General features: G+C 47.4%; 1 protein-coding gene across 1 annotated transcript in view; it reads left to right on the top strand.

Moving 5' to 3' along the window:
• The first annotated feature begins 11732 nt into the window (after positions 1-11732).
• TEKT5 (tektin 5) overlaps positions 11733-15875 on the top strand; it is a 40069-nt gene continuing 35926 nt past the window's right edge. Inside the window, exons 1-2 of the mRNA XM_069486545.1 lie at positions 11733-12356; positions 15427-15510. Of these exons, the coding sequence (XP_069342646.1) occupies positions 11790-12356; positions 15427-15510 (651 nt within the window). The 5' untranslated portion in view covers positions 11733-11789. The remainder of the gene's footprint in view (positions 12357-15426; positions 15511-15875) is intronic.

Raw genomic sequence — 15875 nt, forward strand, 5'->3', positions numbered from 1 at the left:
TATGTAATAATGATGCAATACTATTAACTAATAGTTTATATTAAAATTTCCTAACTGATCCCAAATAAGATCCACCCCTTCAAATCCTGGATCCAATCAAGAGTCGCTCACTGCGCTGTTGTGACTGTTCAGTCTCCTTTAATTCAGACCTGTCCTTCCCTCCGTTTATGGGAGGTCTTTCATCACAGTGGTAACTTTGATGAGTCCAGACCAGTGTCTTATAGAATATCCCATAATCTTGATTCCTCTGATCCTCCCTCAACCCCATGATTAGATTCAGGCTAAATTTTTTTGGCAGAGCACACTTCGATGATGTACACTTGCCATCATACCTCAGCAGGAGATTTGTCGGTTTGTCCCGTTATTGGTGTTGTGAAGCTTGAACATTTGGTAAAGGCGGTGTCTACCCCATTTCTCTAGTGAAATCCATTGATGATTAGTAAGTGCTACCTAGGGTGATCCATTGAGAGCATGTGAATATTCCCTCCTCTGTCAACCTTTTCCTCAGTGGTTTTAGCATCATTGCCTGAATCGGATATATTGGTATTTACAAAGTTGTGATTTTTTTTCAACCCCGTCTATTAGCTCTACATTTATTAACAGGCATACTCTGTAAAGAACTTTCTTTTCTTTCCCTGCTGTCCCTGTTTTTATGGGACTCACTATGCACTCCTGGATTCTTTTAATTCTGTGTTTTATAATCATTATTTTTTCTAGTCAATTTCCCCCCACATTTGGCCAGTGAAGCCTCTTCAGGCCAGCTCCTGTGTTCTTTGGATACTAATGCAACTTCTTTGAGCATTTTCTTGGTTTCTGACACAGTGAGATATTTCGGGCTCCCCTTCTACTTCCTGCTGCTGCCGTTTCTCTAGTGAGCCCTGTTGCTTTTAGCAGAAAATAGTGTTTAGAAACCAATATCTGGATGCTAAATGTGCTCATTGTCACTGAAGTATCGTTGCTTACAGGTTTGGCACAAATTTTAATGACTGAACAAACTTTACCTGGCCATAGGCACTAAGGATATAGAAACTCGTTTGTTAAACAGCAATGTATCGGTTGCCTGTCGCCACCACTAGTATTTTGTTGAACACTTGCTGTTTGACAGTATCGTCTGCATGCTTTTACATGAATTACCAAATTTGTGCCCTTCAACAGTTCTATCCTCTGCATCCTACTATCTTCATTTTCAGATGAGGAAGCTGAGGTTTAAAATAGTTAAATTTAGCACTCTGGGAGGCTAAATAAATAAACATAAATAAAATAAATAAATAAATAAACATAAATAAAATAGTTAAACTACTTTCTTAAGGTCACATGACTAGTAGCAGGGGACCCAGGGCGGTGAGCCCGGTCTGTCTGGCTCCAGCGGCTGCACTCTTCCTCCGGAACACACAGCACCAGGCGGCACCGGGTCAGGTGCTAGTGATTCCAGACTGATCCGGCCCCAGCCATCCTGGAGCCCAGTTTGATTGTGACCACAGATAATTAAACATGTAATTACAGTGTGATAAATGCTATGACAGAAGAGGACCAGGGTGATGGGGCAGGGAAAAATTCCTGGAGGAAGCGATGTCTAAGTCAGAGCCTGAAGGCTGAGCAGGAGACACCCAGAACGAGAGGGGGTTGCGGTGGGGTGGGGTGATGTGGCAAGTAGTGTTTCAAGGGGAACAAACAGGCAGCATCAGCACAGGCCTGGAGGGCGGAGAGGGATGTACCTATCAGGCACTGTTGTCATTTCATGGCGACATCTCCCACAGTTTCCCACAGTTTCTAAGCTACAAGTCTTACCATCCAGTCCCCACACAGATCAGATCAAGTCACTCTGCTACTCATGAACCTTCAATGGCTCCTTATTGCCCCAGGATAAGGCCCAATTTTCACATGGTGTTCAATGGCCTCCGTGGCTCTTCTGCCAGAAATGGCCATCCCCTGGCCCTCGGCTGTCCAGCCACTAACTGGTCCTCCATGACCTGCCAGGTGTCGGTAGTTATCTCCCCACGGAAGCCGTTCCCGGCCTGTGAAACTGGCCGCTTTCTCCTTTTCTGAATACAGTGCGTTCCAAGAGTCTGAGCACAGTTTTCTGTTCTGACAACTTCCAAAGTATGAATGCTATAAAGTTAACAAAAATTAGCATTTGAAATTTTGTGTCAATTTCCTTTGTACTTACTTAGTTCCGTGAGTTTGAAAGAACAGATTTTAAATTTAAATTTTTTATTTCCATCCTTCTGATCAAAGATGGCTAATGATGACTAAGACAAAATTAAAGTTAAAACTTTGTTGTTTTAAATTTACAAAACTAAGTGCCAAAGATTTAAATAATTAAATTTAAAAATAAGTTTGCAAAACGACAGAGACAGGAGGAGGAAGAGGGGTTGCCAGGAGTTCGGTGGGAGGGGTGAGTGGGGCGCACCGGGGACTTTTAGGGCAGTGAAACTGCTCTTTGTGGCACTGCAGTGGTGGGCACGTATCGTTCAGTGTTAGTCGGGTCCCATAGAATGTACAACACCGGGAGTGAACCCTAATGTAAACTGTGGGCTTTAGTTAATAATGCGTCAATATTGGTTCATCACGTGTACCCAATTTACCACACTAATACAAGATGTTGGTAAGGAGGGAAACTGAGGCAGAAAAAGGGAGTATATGGAAATTCTCTGAACTTTCTGCTTAAAATTTCTGTTCACCTAAAACTTCTCAAAAAGCAAAGTCTATTATTTTTTTAAAGTGTGTTTATGCTTCAAACTGAGATGCACTTTGACTTTGGGACACCTGTGTATACCTCCCACAGCTGGGCTTCCCAGCCCAGCCACACACTATAATCACCTGGGACCTCACCCCAGTTATAGCAGAATCTTGGAGGTGGGGTCTGGGCACCTTTTTAAAACTCTTTAAGGTTTTTAGTGATGGCACCATGGACTTCCACGGTGAGGAGGGGCGAGATTGACGAGGGCAGATTACACGGGGGTTTACAGCTCGTGCTCTGAAGTCAGTCACACGTGCAAATCCTCACTCTAACTCTTATAGGCTGAGTAACACTGAGCAAGTCACTGCATGTCTCTGAGCCTCAGTCTGTTCATCTGTAAAATAAGGATAATAAAGGCAATTTCCCCAGGAGGTTGCTGTGGGGATAAAGCAATTTAATGCACATGAGGCATCAAGCATGGGGCTTCCAGAGAGCCACGAGCCAATCAACAGTAGCATTTGAGTAAAATTAGGGTCGTAGATTGTGCATACTTATTTACAGATGGGGGAACTGAGGCTTAAACAGGGAAAGTTGCCCCAAATCACACAGTAGATTAGTGAACTAAACAAGACTAAAACCTGGGTCAAACTAGTTTAAAAGTTTCAGCAGGAGGGGGGCACTTTAAACGTTTCAACAGGTGAGCGAGCACCCTTTGAAAATACGACTCTTGGAAATGCCGAGGAGGTGCCTGCAGTTCCTCCATTGCACCACGAGATGGCGATCTTCCCCCATCTATGAGCAAGGTAATCAAAAAATTGGAAACAAAGTTTGGGTGTAGAGAATTTTCTACCTCTTCCCTTGGCTCCAGCAAAAATATCTAACAAGGGGATATATACACAGCAGATACTTATCATATAATTGAGTCAAAAAATAAGGTTCAGATGCGTTATATATACTGAAAACAGAAAGAACGTGGATTCATGGATGCCAGGTGTCTGTGGTCACAGCTCAGCTCCCCATTTACTGGCTCTCACCTCATTTCTTTTTGCCTCAGTTTCCTTCTCCGGAAATGCCAATAATAACATTAACTACTTCAAAGGGTTATTGTTGGGAGAATTAAACAAGTTGATACGCGTAAAAACAGCTTTTAAAAAGTGCCCGGCACATTTAAGTCCTCCATAGGCGTTAGCAAGGATCAGTTTGTTTCTTAAACAGTTCTGTCGAGGTGTGGCTGATACACAATAAACTGCACCCATTGGAAGTGCACAGCTGGTAAGTTTTGACCTATGTATATACACCCAAAACTTCCCTCATGGTTTTGTTCTCAGGCAACCACTGATCTGTGTTCTGTCACTATAAATGAGTTTGAATTTTCTAGAATTTTCTATAAATAAAATCACAGAGTATGCACGCTTTTTAAATCTGGCTTCTTTCACTCAGCGTATTTATTTTAGTTTCATCTACTGCGGCACGTATGAAGTTCACGTCTTCTGGTTGCTGTGTAGTATTCCGTTGTATGATTATAGCACAGTTTATTTATCCATTCATCTGTTGATAGACATTGGGATTATTTCCAGTTTGGGGATGTTATAGATAAAGCTGCTATGCACATTTCTGTGCAAGTCTTCCTAGTGACATATACCTTCATTTCCCTTGGGTGAATACCTAGGAGTAGAACGGTAGGTGTGCATTTAACTTTTAAGAAAATACTATTTTCCAAGATGGTCGTACATTTCCACCTGCCGTATGTGAGAGGTTTAATTGCTCTATACTCTTGCCGACAGTGAGTATGGCCAGTCTTTTGGATTTTAAATATTTTAATAGGTGCATAGAAGTATATTATTGTGGTTTTAATTTGCATTAATTATCCTAATGACTAATTATGTTGAGCAGAAAGTATCTGTTCAAATCTTCAAGCTCACTTAAAAAGCTTTGGTTGGTTGTTTTCTTACTGAGTTTTGAGAATACTATATACATATATTTTCTGGATATAAATCCTTTGTCAATTATGTGTTTGGCAAATATTTTTTCCTAGCCCATGGCTTGTCATTTCTGTCTCTTAAAAATGTCTTTTGAAGAGTCGTTCTTAAATTTTGATGAGGTCCAGGTTATCAAGGTTTTTCTTTTATGTATTATGTTTTTTTGATATCATATCTAAGAAATATTTGCCTAATGCAATGTCACAAAGATTTTCTCCTGTGTTTCCTTCTTAAAGTGGTATAGTGTTAGACTTTATATTTAGGTCTATGGTCCATTTGGAGTTGATTTTTGTATGTAAATTTTTGTATATGACGTGAGATATGGGTTGACATTCATTTTTATATGTGGCTATTCAGTTGTTCTGGAACATTTGTTGAAAAGGGTATCCTTTGTCCACAGAATTAACTTTGCACCGTTGTTGAAAATCAGTTGACTGTTTCTGGATTCTTCATTCTGCTCTATTGATCTATTTGTCTATCTTTGTGTCAATAACATACTGTAGCCTTATACAAACTCTTGAAGTCAGAGAGTTTAATTCCTCCAACTTTGGTTTTCTTTTCAAAGTTGTTTTTGGCTATTCTAGGTCCTTGAATTTTCATATGAATTTTAGAATCAGTTTCTTAATTTCTACAAGAAAAGCCTGCTGGGATTTTTGACTGGGCCTGTGTTGAATCTATCCATTAATTTGGGAAGAAGTGACATAATAACATTGTGGAGCCTTCTGGTCCACACATATGCTATATCTATTTAGGTACTTTTAAATTTGTCCCGGCAATATTTTGTAGTTTTTTTCTCCCCAGACTTTTGTTTCCCTCTCTGTTTCATTTTGGATACTTTTGATTGCTATGTCTTCAATCTCACTAATATTTTCTTCTACAATGTCTACTTTGCCTTGTTGTGGACTAAACTGTGTCCCCCTAAAATGCACGTGTTGAAGCTCCAACCCCCAATGGGATAGTATTTGGAAATGGGGCTACAGAGTGCGCGCGCTCTCTCTCTCTTTCTCTCTCACATGCACACACCAAGGAAAGGCCCTGTAAGGACACGGTGAAAAGGCAGCTGTCTGCAATTTAGGAAGAAGGTCCTCACCAGAACCCAACCATACTGGCACTCTGATCTTGAACTTCCAGCCTCCAGAACTGTGAAAAAATAAATGTCTGTTGTTTAAGCCTGATGTAAGATATGCTTTTAATCCCATCTTGTGTATTTTTCATCTCAGACATTGTAGTTTTCATCTCTAGAAATTCAAGTTTTCTTTTTTTGAATATCTTCCATGTCTCTACTACATGTGTTGAATCTTTCCTCTAGCTTCTTGAACACATAATATAGTTATACTAACTTTTAAAATATCCTTGTTTACTGATTATATTATCTGTGTTGTTTCTGGTTTGGTTTCAGTGGTTTTCACCCCCATTATGTTGTTTTTTTCCTGCTTGTTTGCATGCCTGCTAATTTTTTATTGGATGCCAGAGATAGTGAATTTTACCTTATTGAGCACTAAAAATGTTTGTATTTTGACAAATATCTTTGATCTTTTTTCTAAGACGCAGCTCATTTACTTGGAAACATTTTTTTCTTTTTGGGACTTGCTTTTAAGCTTTGTTAGGTGAGACCAGAGTGGTATAAGTCTAGAGCTAATTTTTCCCTAATACTGGGGCAAAACCCTTCTTAGAATTTGGCTTGATGCTACACAAACTATGAAATTTCCTACTAGTGGTTGGTGGGATCAGCAACTAGTCCCATCCTTGCGTGAGCTCTGGGTGTGGTTCCCTTTAATCCTTTCAGGTGATTCTTTCCCCAGCCTGGGTGAAGTTTGCTCACGTGCGCGTGCTGATCAGTACTCAGATGAAGACCGAGGGTGTCCTCTGCAAGTCCCAGGGCTCTCCGCACAGCCCTCTGCTCCAGCCACACCGGTGTCCCTCCTTCCCAGCTCTGCCTCCCGAACTTGAACAGGTAACTGCACTCTCTTTGCTCAACTCTTCCTGTGCCGTGGCCTGGAAACTTTCTCCGGCAGTCAGCTGGGCAATTGTGGGACTCACTCATCTCTTTCCCACCTCATGGGGACCACTGTCCTTCACGACCTGATGCCCAACGTCTGGGGATTCCTAAAGGAGTCCTTTAGGTTTTTATTCATACACACATGTGTGTGTTTATGTGTGTGTCTATAGAAACACAATGATACAGGAATATTTTTTATATATGAACATACATATTATACATGCAAGGCTTTGATTGAAAAGTACATGTCTCCCACTGTGTCCCGTCCATCCACTCCGTGCCTGCCCAGCCCCAGAGCTGATCAGTCCGGCACGGTTTCCTGTGTATCTCCCCAGATACGGTTTCCTGTGTATCTCCCCAGAAGTGTTAGTGCACACACAACCCTACGTATGTCTACAAGTGGCATCACACTGTTCCCACTGTTCTATACCTTGGTCTCGTCACTTAACGTATCTTGGAAAGCTTTTCTTGTCAGCAACACATGTCTGACTTACTGGGTTTTTCTGTTTTTGTTTTTGTTTTGTTTTGAGACAGGATCTCTGTGTCACCTGTGCTAGAGTGCAGTGGCATCATCATAGCTCACAGCAACCTCAAATGCCTGGGCTCAAGTGACTGTTCTGCCTCAGCCTCCCAAGTAGCTGGGACTACAGGTGTGTCCCACCACGCCCGGCTAATTTTTCCATTTTGTTGTGCTCAGGCTGGTCTCAAACTCCTGGCCTCAAGCAATTCTCCCACCTTGGCCTCATGCTGGGATTATAGGTGTGAGCCACGGTGCCCCGCCCTGACTTACTCTTTCTATGCTGGAGAGTAGTCCGCAGAATGAGTGTTCTATGTTATATTTAGCTGTCCCTCGCTCAGGGTATTTCATTAGTTGCACTTTCTTCACTGCCACAATCAACACAGCAACGAACACACTTCTGCGTGCATTTTAGTACACACGTGTGCACGTACCTGCAGGGAGATTTCCAGAAAAATTACTGGGCCACTGGACACCAGCCAAGGGCAGTGCTCTAAGCACCAGGATTCCTTCTGAAAATCAAAGTGGAAAGGGCAAAGGTGACACGAGTCCTGTCTGCCACCAGGGGTGCCACAGCAATGCTGCTGGCTTGAGTGGATCTGATGATGCTGAGATTCTCTCTTCCTGTCCTCCCCTACTCCTCCTTTCTTCACTGGTTTATCATAGTTTACCTGGTGCTCTCAGGGACCTGGGCTGGCGGCTGCCCGTGGTCTGGTTAGAGGATGCTGAGCGCCCTGCGGGCAGCGCTGAGCACAGGGCGGGGGCTCCCCTCTGTCTCGGGACTCAAAACGCAGGAGATGCGGTTGCTGTAGCTGTTGCCACGCACCTTCCCTCCAGGCTCCCAGGAAATGTTTCTCCAAGCACAGACCAGTCCCCAGAGCCAAACGCCAGCAGATTCAATGTCCATCATCTCATGACACGATGCTCGGCGAGTGGTTTCCCGTCTGTCCCCAGCCCGGGCCGTGAGCTCCCCAAGGTCAGGGATTGTGTCTCGTTGTCTTTTCATTCCTTAATTCCTGGCTGTGCTCGTACCTCATCTCACACGCAGCATGCGAACGAGCGCACACATGCAATCTCACGCCTTCACACACCTCTGCTCTCACGCTCGCACACCCATGGCTCGTTCACACGCTCACACGCTTACACGCTCACATCCGCTTATCCTCACACTTACCCGAATTCTCTCATTCTTCCACGAACTCACACACTCACACGCACGCGTGCCCTCACCCACACACTCACACGCACTCGCGTTCCTCCCGCAAACCCACACACTCACTCGTCCACACGTGCAGTCACACCCCTTCTCTCTTTCACACACACGCACACACACACTTGCTGCCGGCACATCCCCTGGCCCACGGTGAGGGCTCAGCGAAGGCCAGTTACGTTGAGAAAACCACACTAACACCCCGCAGTTCTCCACTTTGTCCCTGCAGCCGCTTAGCAATACCTTCAAGCAGATCAGCGTTTGGGGTCAGTCATACGTCCTCACGGTTCTAAATACAAAGTGCACACAGCGCGCACCTGGACAGTCTCCCTCGCGTCCTGTGCCAGCGCCGCCCTTCTGTGTGCCCAGCACTGTGTGTGCCTCTGCAAGCAAAGGGACAGTGTGTTGGGACGCTTGTCTCTCCCTGCACGGGCTTGTGCTCAGCCCTCTGTCTGCACAGTTGATACACATCTGCGGTTTTCCAGCCCTGGGCTGCCGGATACAGTAGTCACCGGCCCCACGTGGCTATTTAAATGAACTAAAATTAAATAAAGTTCAAAATTCCGTGACTCCGTTGGCGAACCACGTTTCAAGCACTCAGGAGCCACACGGGGCCGGTGGCTACCGTGTCGCACCGTGCAGATCAGCACGCTTCCCTCGCTGCCGAGAGCTCTGTTGGACAGCACCGTGCCGGCATCACCGAAGACATCTCAGTGCTTTCCCCCTGCAGACAGGTGGGCTTCGCAGCAGATTCACAGGTGTGGAGTGGTCGCTTTGGAAAGGGCTGGAGCCTGCAGAGCTCAGGCAGCCGGCTCAAAACAGGTTGTGCAGGTTCCTGGTGGAGATGGCAGTAAAATAGGGCCTGGGCAACCTTGAACCTGGAGTGTCCGGAGTGCAGGAAGCCAAGTGGGGGCAGAAGATCGGGAACCCCACTCGTGGGGCCAGGGAGGTCTCCCCTCTCCCTCTCATCAACCCTCCTCCTCCACTGTCCACAGAGGGTTGGATTCTGCCAGCCATCCGGCATTTCAGAAAGAGAATTCGTTTTCCATTAACTTGGTTTAGGAGCATTTGAAAACAATCTTTTCGCAAGGGATGAGGGGTCTCTAGGCAGTGGCAGACCTAGTGTGTCTGACACCTGGAGATCATTTTCATAAACACCTTCCTCCTCTATACAACATTTTCAGTAATAGTTGCCTTTTTGGTTAGTTTTTTAGTTTTGATACAATCAAATAAAAGGAGGATACGTTTCCATTTTCAAGACATTGTTTGAATTCAGTAAAAGATTTCATGTAAGAACTAAAATTTTCACTTTCTAGACAAAAATGTTATACTATGCAGGTTGCATCTGCCTCACTGTTTGACCCCTGACATAGATTGCTGTTTTTCTTTACAGCAGGAAAAAGTGCACACAGGTTACACACACACACACACACACACACATACATGTAAGTACATGTAATATTTTGTCAAAATGTAAGTGTATTAATATGCAAAGTCAAATATCAGGAATTTGAGATTAATTCTTTCCTTGCAGGAGCCCAGCTTGCTTAAGAAAATCCAGCCAGAGCCTGGCCAGTCAGACAGGTTAGTGTCTGTGGTGACAGCTTCGCTTTGCGGGTGGCAGACCTTTGGTGGGGTTTGTCCTCACACAGCTCCCCACAGCATTCAAGCCAGTGGCCTGGAGCCCAGGTGAGTGAGGCAGGCTCTGGACACTCCCCACCTGCAGAGAGCTGCCCACCCTGGAAGCCACCAAGGGACATTTATTTGGGTCCCTCTTCATGCCTTTCTTATAGGTTGGCCATGAAAATAAAATTAAGCATATGAAAAGCACAAGTATACAGAAGGTGGTTAATAAAAGTTTTTCTCTTCACCCTCTCCACCTTGGTCCTCTCATTCCCACCCCTAGTTTTAGGGAACTGGGGAGAAAAGTGTCAGGGAACATCATTTGTCCCTGACAAGGACCTCTGGGAGTTAGAGTCTTCTCTTTCCCCTGTAAGCACTGGGCGGTCCCCTGGTCCAAGACCTCACTGTTTTGTTGCCACCCGCACAGCCAAAGGAGGGGAGAGTTTCTTGGTGTAATAAAAATATTGTTACAGAATACAGAATTGAATGATTTTTCTAGGAGAGTAATAAAGCTCTCAGTTTAGATACCTGTTCGTTCATTTATTCATCTGGGTGCTGGACGCCAGGGATTTTGCGGTGAGCAAAGTAGACGCGGTCTCCCCCTCCGGGGCTCCAGATCCCTCCCTCTGTCTTTTTAAAGTCGGGTTTATTGAAGTATAATTTATGTACAGTAAAATGCACTGTTTTTAGTGGAAAGTTCTACAGGTTTTGACAAATATGTACAGTTGTGTAGCCCCCACCACGGGACAGTGCCGTCATCCCCGCTCCGGTTTTCTCGTGCCCCTTTGTAGACAACCCTGCCCACCTCCAGCCCTGGCAACCACGGCTCTGTCGTCTGTCCACGGGGACTTGCCTTTCCCAGAGTGTCCTGTAAGTGGAATCACACGGGATGTCATCTTTGGGCCTAGCCGCTGCCACGTAGCTTAACACATGTGGGATTCACTCGTGTGTTGTGAGTGGTATTACTGAGCCTTGTTTCGTGGTACGAATGGACCATTTTAGGTCACCTTGGGGACAAAGAAAGAAAGAAAACTACCGACCTTGACCAAATGGGCCCAAGCTAATTCCGTCTCCTGGATGAACTACATTAGTGTTTCTCCCCTAGGACCCAGTTCGGTCCAGCGAGGCAACTCGGCTGTCATAGGAAGACAAAGTGCCACTTCCCGCATCCCGAGTCTGTGGATTGTGAAACTGGTATTCCTTTGCTGATTTTTGCTTCTGTACTTTTTTTTTTTTTTTTTTTTTTTTTTGAGACAGAGTCTCACTCTGTTGCCCAGGCTAGAGTGAGTGCCGTGGCGTCAGCCTAGCTCACAGTAACCTCAAACTCCTGAGCTCAAGGGATCCTCCTGTCTCAGCCTCCCGAGTAGCTGGACTACAGGCATGCGCCACCATGCCCGGCTAATTTTTTCTATGTATATTTTTAGCTGTCCATATAATTTCTTTCTATTTTTAGTAGAGATGGGGTCTCGCTCTTGCTCAGGCTGGTCTCGAACTCCTGAGCTCAAACGATCCGCCCGCCTCAGCCTCCCAGAGTGCTAGGATTACAGGTATGAGCCACCGCGCCCGGCCTGTACTTTTTTTTAATTTGGACAATATGGCCCCAGCTGGCCTGTAAGTCAACAAAGGCCCTGCTAAAAGTCCCTCTCTCTCCCCAGGCTTTGTGACACCAGTGCTGAGTCATAGAGGTCCTGCTGGTCCCCCAGAGAAGCCCTTTCCCCCTTCCTGGTGATGCCTTTGCCCCCTTGGGTAGAGTTTTCCCCAAGTGGGGCCGATTGGGGAGGATGGAGTTTCTTGGGACCAGTCAGACCGCCAGTTACTGTGGCCCAAAGAAAACCTGTGGCTTGAACAAGCCGCCCCGGACTGCGCAGGGCCCTGGAATCCACGAGTGCTACCAGCCCTATAACCTGCCCGGGTGCCGCTACGCCAACTCATGGAGGCCCAGCCTCTTCTACAGGGTCTCCGATACCCAGACCTGCCCGGAGGAGTGTCCCAGCAGCCTGCGGCCATCCACCATCCTGCCTGCCCTCCGCTCTGCGCTCTTCTGCCGCTACACCCCCAAAGACTGGGACCGGTCCAACCAGCTGCAGCTGCTCGGGGCTGAGGCCTCCCGGCTGTGGGCTGGCCGGCTGGGGGGCGACTCCATGAGGCTCATGCAGGACAAGGACCAGCTGACACGCCAGATGCAGGAGGGCACCTCCCGGAACCTAGGCCAGAGGCTGTCGGACATTGGCTTCTGGAAGTCAGAGCTGAGCTACGAGCTGGAGAGGCTTGTGACCGAGAACCACAGCATGGACACGATGAAGAAGCGGATGGAGTGCGCGGCAGACCAGATAGACTGCCCGCTCCAGGTGAGCACCAGAGTGGGGACGGGGCTGTGGCCGCTGCCGCAGTGTGGGTGCAGTGCTCACGCTCCCCTGCTCTTGGCTTGAGGTCAAGGTGACAGGCACCTTGCAAGTCAGTTTGAGCTGCATCATCTTATATGAGCAGTTTCTAGGGTAAAAATTTAATCTTAGTCAATTCGGGATAATCCCACAAATCAGGTTGAATTTTACTCTCTACTTGGGGTTACATCAGAGTTGCAGGGGTCTCATCAAGACATCATGTGCATGCTTGTGCACATACGAGCATGCATGTGCATGTATGAGCATGTGTGTGCACGTATGAGCATGCATGTATGTGTGTTCTGGACCTTAGAACACATAAAATAACTGCTTTATTTTGCTTTATACTTATCCACTAACGTACTCTATTATTGATTGATTGATTGATTGGATTTTTTTTTCCCCCACTAGAATATGGGCTCTATCGGGGCAGAGATTTTTGTCCACTCTGTCACCAACGTATCCAAGACCAGTACTCAGCTGCAGGGCACCCCTGTGTCTGTGTAGGTGTTCAGTGACCAATGTCTGTGCTGATGACTATTGTCTAGACCGTTTTGAATGTATTCCCAGCCTGGGACAGGGCAAGGCACATAGTAGGCATTCAATAAGTATTTGTTGAATAATAAATGAATAACTCTCTAAATGTGGATATTCCAGACACTTCCTTGGTCTCCAAGCCTCCAGGCATACCCCAGATCAGTTGGGATTGCTGTGGCTGCAGGTGATAGATGATCGATGACAGTGGCTCAGCCAAATGGGAGCTTATTTTTCTGCCAAAGAAAATTCGAGAGGGAGACAGATCAGGCTGCTGCAGCCTCCACTCCATGCCAGGAGGAGCCCGAGCTCTTCTCTGTCTGCTCTGCCACCCACAGCGTGTGGCTTTTGTCCTATGGTTTGGGCTTACGAGGAGGTTTCGTATTTCGCAGTGCACATGCCTGTGTGCATGGGGCCTTTTCTCATTCCAGGCAGGAAGATGGGGGCAGGGCAGAGAGCAACATGTTAGCTGGGTCTGTCCCTTTTCATCAGGGAATATCTGTTTTTCCAGAAGGTGCACCACGTGTTTCTGTTTTTAGCCCCTTTGCCGGGACTCGCGTTTCCCATGGAAGGGGTTGAGCGGACACTGTGTGAGGAGCCAGCAGCATCTTTGCGAACTAATCTTGGCCACACAGGGCGACGTGCTGCTGCTCCCTGGAGTGTGCAGGGGACCGGGGACCTCCTGCAGCCGTCTCTGCCCCATGCTGGGGCCGGGGCTTCTGTAGGAGAGGTCCTGCCTCCAGATGCCCCTGGGAGACGTGGCATAGGTTCCCGCCACTCTGGGACTTCCAGACCCATGTGGGGGAGGAGGGGTGCGCTGTTTCCTTCCGCCCCACCCCTGGATTTTCCCTTGGGAGGAGGGAGGGCGGGGCTGCATCCAAATCCATCGCTCTCCCCTCGCACTCTCTTCCCGCTCCCTGGCCTGTCTGGAAAGCCCAGCTCTGCCTGGTTATCTGAGGCCTCCTCCGATCTGCCATGTGGTGGCTCAGGGACGAGAGACATCTCAGTTTTGTCTCCTGGGCTGCCCCCTCAGTCCAGGCAGCTTCTCCCGGGACAATGGTGACCACCTTCTTCCTGGTCTCCCAATTCCTACTCCTGCTGACCCGTCCTCAACACAGCAGCCGGAGGGGTGATTTTAAGTATTAAACTCTCCCACTGGTTCCCTCGATGGCCTCCCAGAAATTAACATCTTAATTCCTGAATTCCTCTGCCTCTCCCCAACCCTGTCCCTGCTACTGTTCCAGCCTCACCTTCTCCACCCAGCCCGTGGCTTCCTGTCTGTTACTGTCGGCCTCAGGGCCTTTGCACCTGCTGTTCTCTCTTCTTGGTGCACTATTCCCGCTCACCTCTGCATCTCTGCTTCTCATGATTCAGGCCTCAGCCTGTCTCCTCCCTGGCCACCCTGCAGGTCACTCCCCACCCACCCACTCACATCTCCCTGATTATTTTCCTTGTGGCCCTTGTCACAGTCAGGGTGATCAAGTTTCTTTTTGTGTGTTCTGTCCCCTTTGTTGGAACGCAGGCTGCATGGAAGCAGGGGCCCTGTCTGTCTAGTTCACTGTGCTGCCTCCAGCACCTCGATGGAGCGTGCTTCAGAGAAGGAGCCCTGTACTCCTTCTCCTTTCTGAGTCCCCAGATGCATTTGCACCCTGGCATCCAGACCTCGGTGCTCCCACTTCCTTCGCACTCCTGCTGCCCTTTGTGATGTCACAGGCTGGTGGCCAATCACCATTCTTCTTCAGTCTCCCATTGCAGAGAGCCCCTGAGCAGCGCCTTCTCCTTTCTTCTCCTCTGCTCTGCTCAGGTCTCTATGACAGGTGGGAGGCCCAAGGCTGTGTGGCAGGGTCGCCTGGTCTCACATGGCCCTGACCACCTCCCAAAGCTGTCCCCTCACTGGGAGATCTCCAAAGAGGCTTTTGCATATATGTTCACAGAGCATATTTATGCGCAGAATTCTGAGTGCTTTACACTTGTCAAGCTGACTTCACCTGCACGATAAACCTATGGGGTGTGCACCAGTATTGCACCCATCTGCAGATGAAGAAACAGAGGGTCAGGGAGGCTAAGTGATTCACCTAAGTGCACACAATAGGAAGCGGCTGAGCCTGGGTTTGAACTCAAGAGAGAGGCACAGACAAGATGGCGGCCCATTCTGTCCTTTCTGAAATGATAATGGAGTTTTATTCTATTTATCACTATAGTTCAGGGAGGCTTGGGGGCCACTGATGGAGGTTATGGGGATCACAGTTGGTTCCCAGGACACTGCTTTATCTTGCTTTCTCTGCATGGGCCTGGCATCTCCTAACGCATCAGCCAAGGCATCCCACAGTCCCCGCTGGGGGACAAGGGGAGGCAGAAGCCCACCTAGTGCACGGTGACGAGGTCCCATGGAGCACCCGGGTTTCTCAGAGAAAAGAACAGATTGTGGCAAAAGCAGACGTGCGTCATCCCCTCTCAGTGTCTACACACAGGCGGACACGCTCTTTCCCGCTGTTCCCTTCAGGTGGCCCTGGAGTGTCTGTATCTCCGAGAAAATAGGATTGGGATTGATCTGGTCCATGACAACGTGGAGAAAAACCTTATTCGGGTAAGGCGCCTGGCGGGTCTGCCCAGCCCCCTGAGCGAGGCGGGTGGGCCAGCTGGTTTCTGAGTTTCCTGTTGGGAGCAGAAGCCACACGTGTCGCCCCGTGACAAGTCAGGGCTCAGAACGCATGGGTGTGGGCCTAGGTTGCAGTTTAGGAATAGGGAGACTTGGAGTCATTCGACCCTCAGTCTTTTCACCTCCAAAATGGGCACAATAGTGCTAATACAACAACAATAATAATAAAAGCTAGTATCTGTTAAGCACCTGCTGTATGTCTTATGTGGTACCACTTCGTATACGTCATTTAATTTAATGAAAAATAATCTAGAAGTGAGCACTTGGCACATAGTAGGTGCTAAATTTTCTTT

This window comes from Eulemur rufifrons, chromosome 14 (genome assembly GCF_041146395.1).
Source record: "Eulemur rufifrons isolate Redbay chromosome 14, OSU_ERuf_1, whole genome shotgun sequence".
NCBI classification, from domain to species: domain Eukaryota; kingdom Metazoa; phylum Chordata; class Mammalia; order Primates; family Lemuridae; genus Eulemur; species Eulemur rufifrons.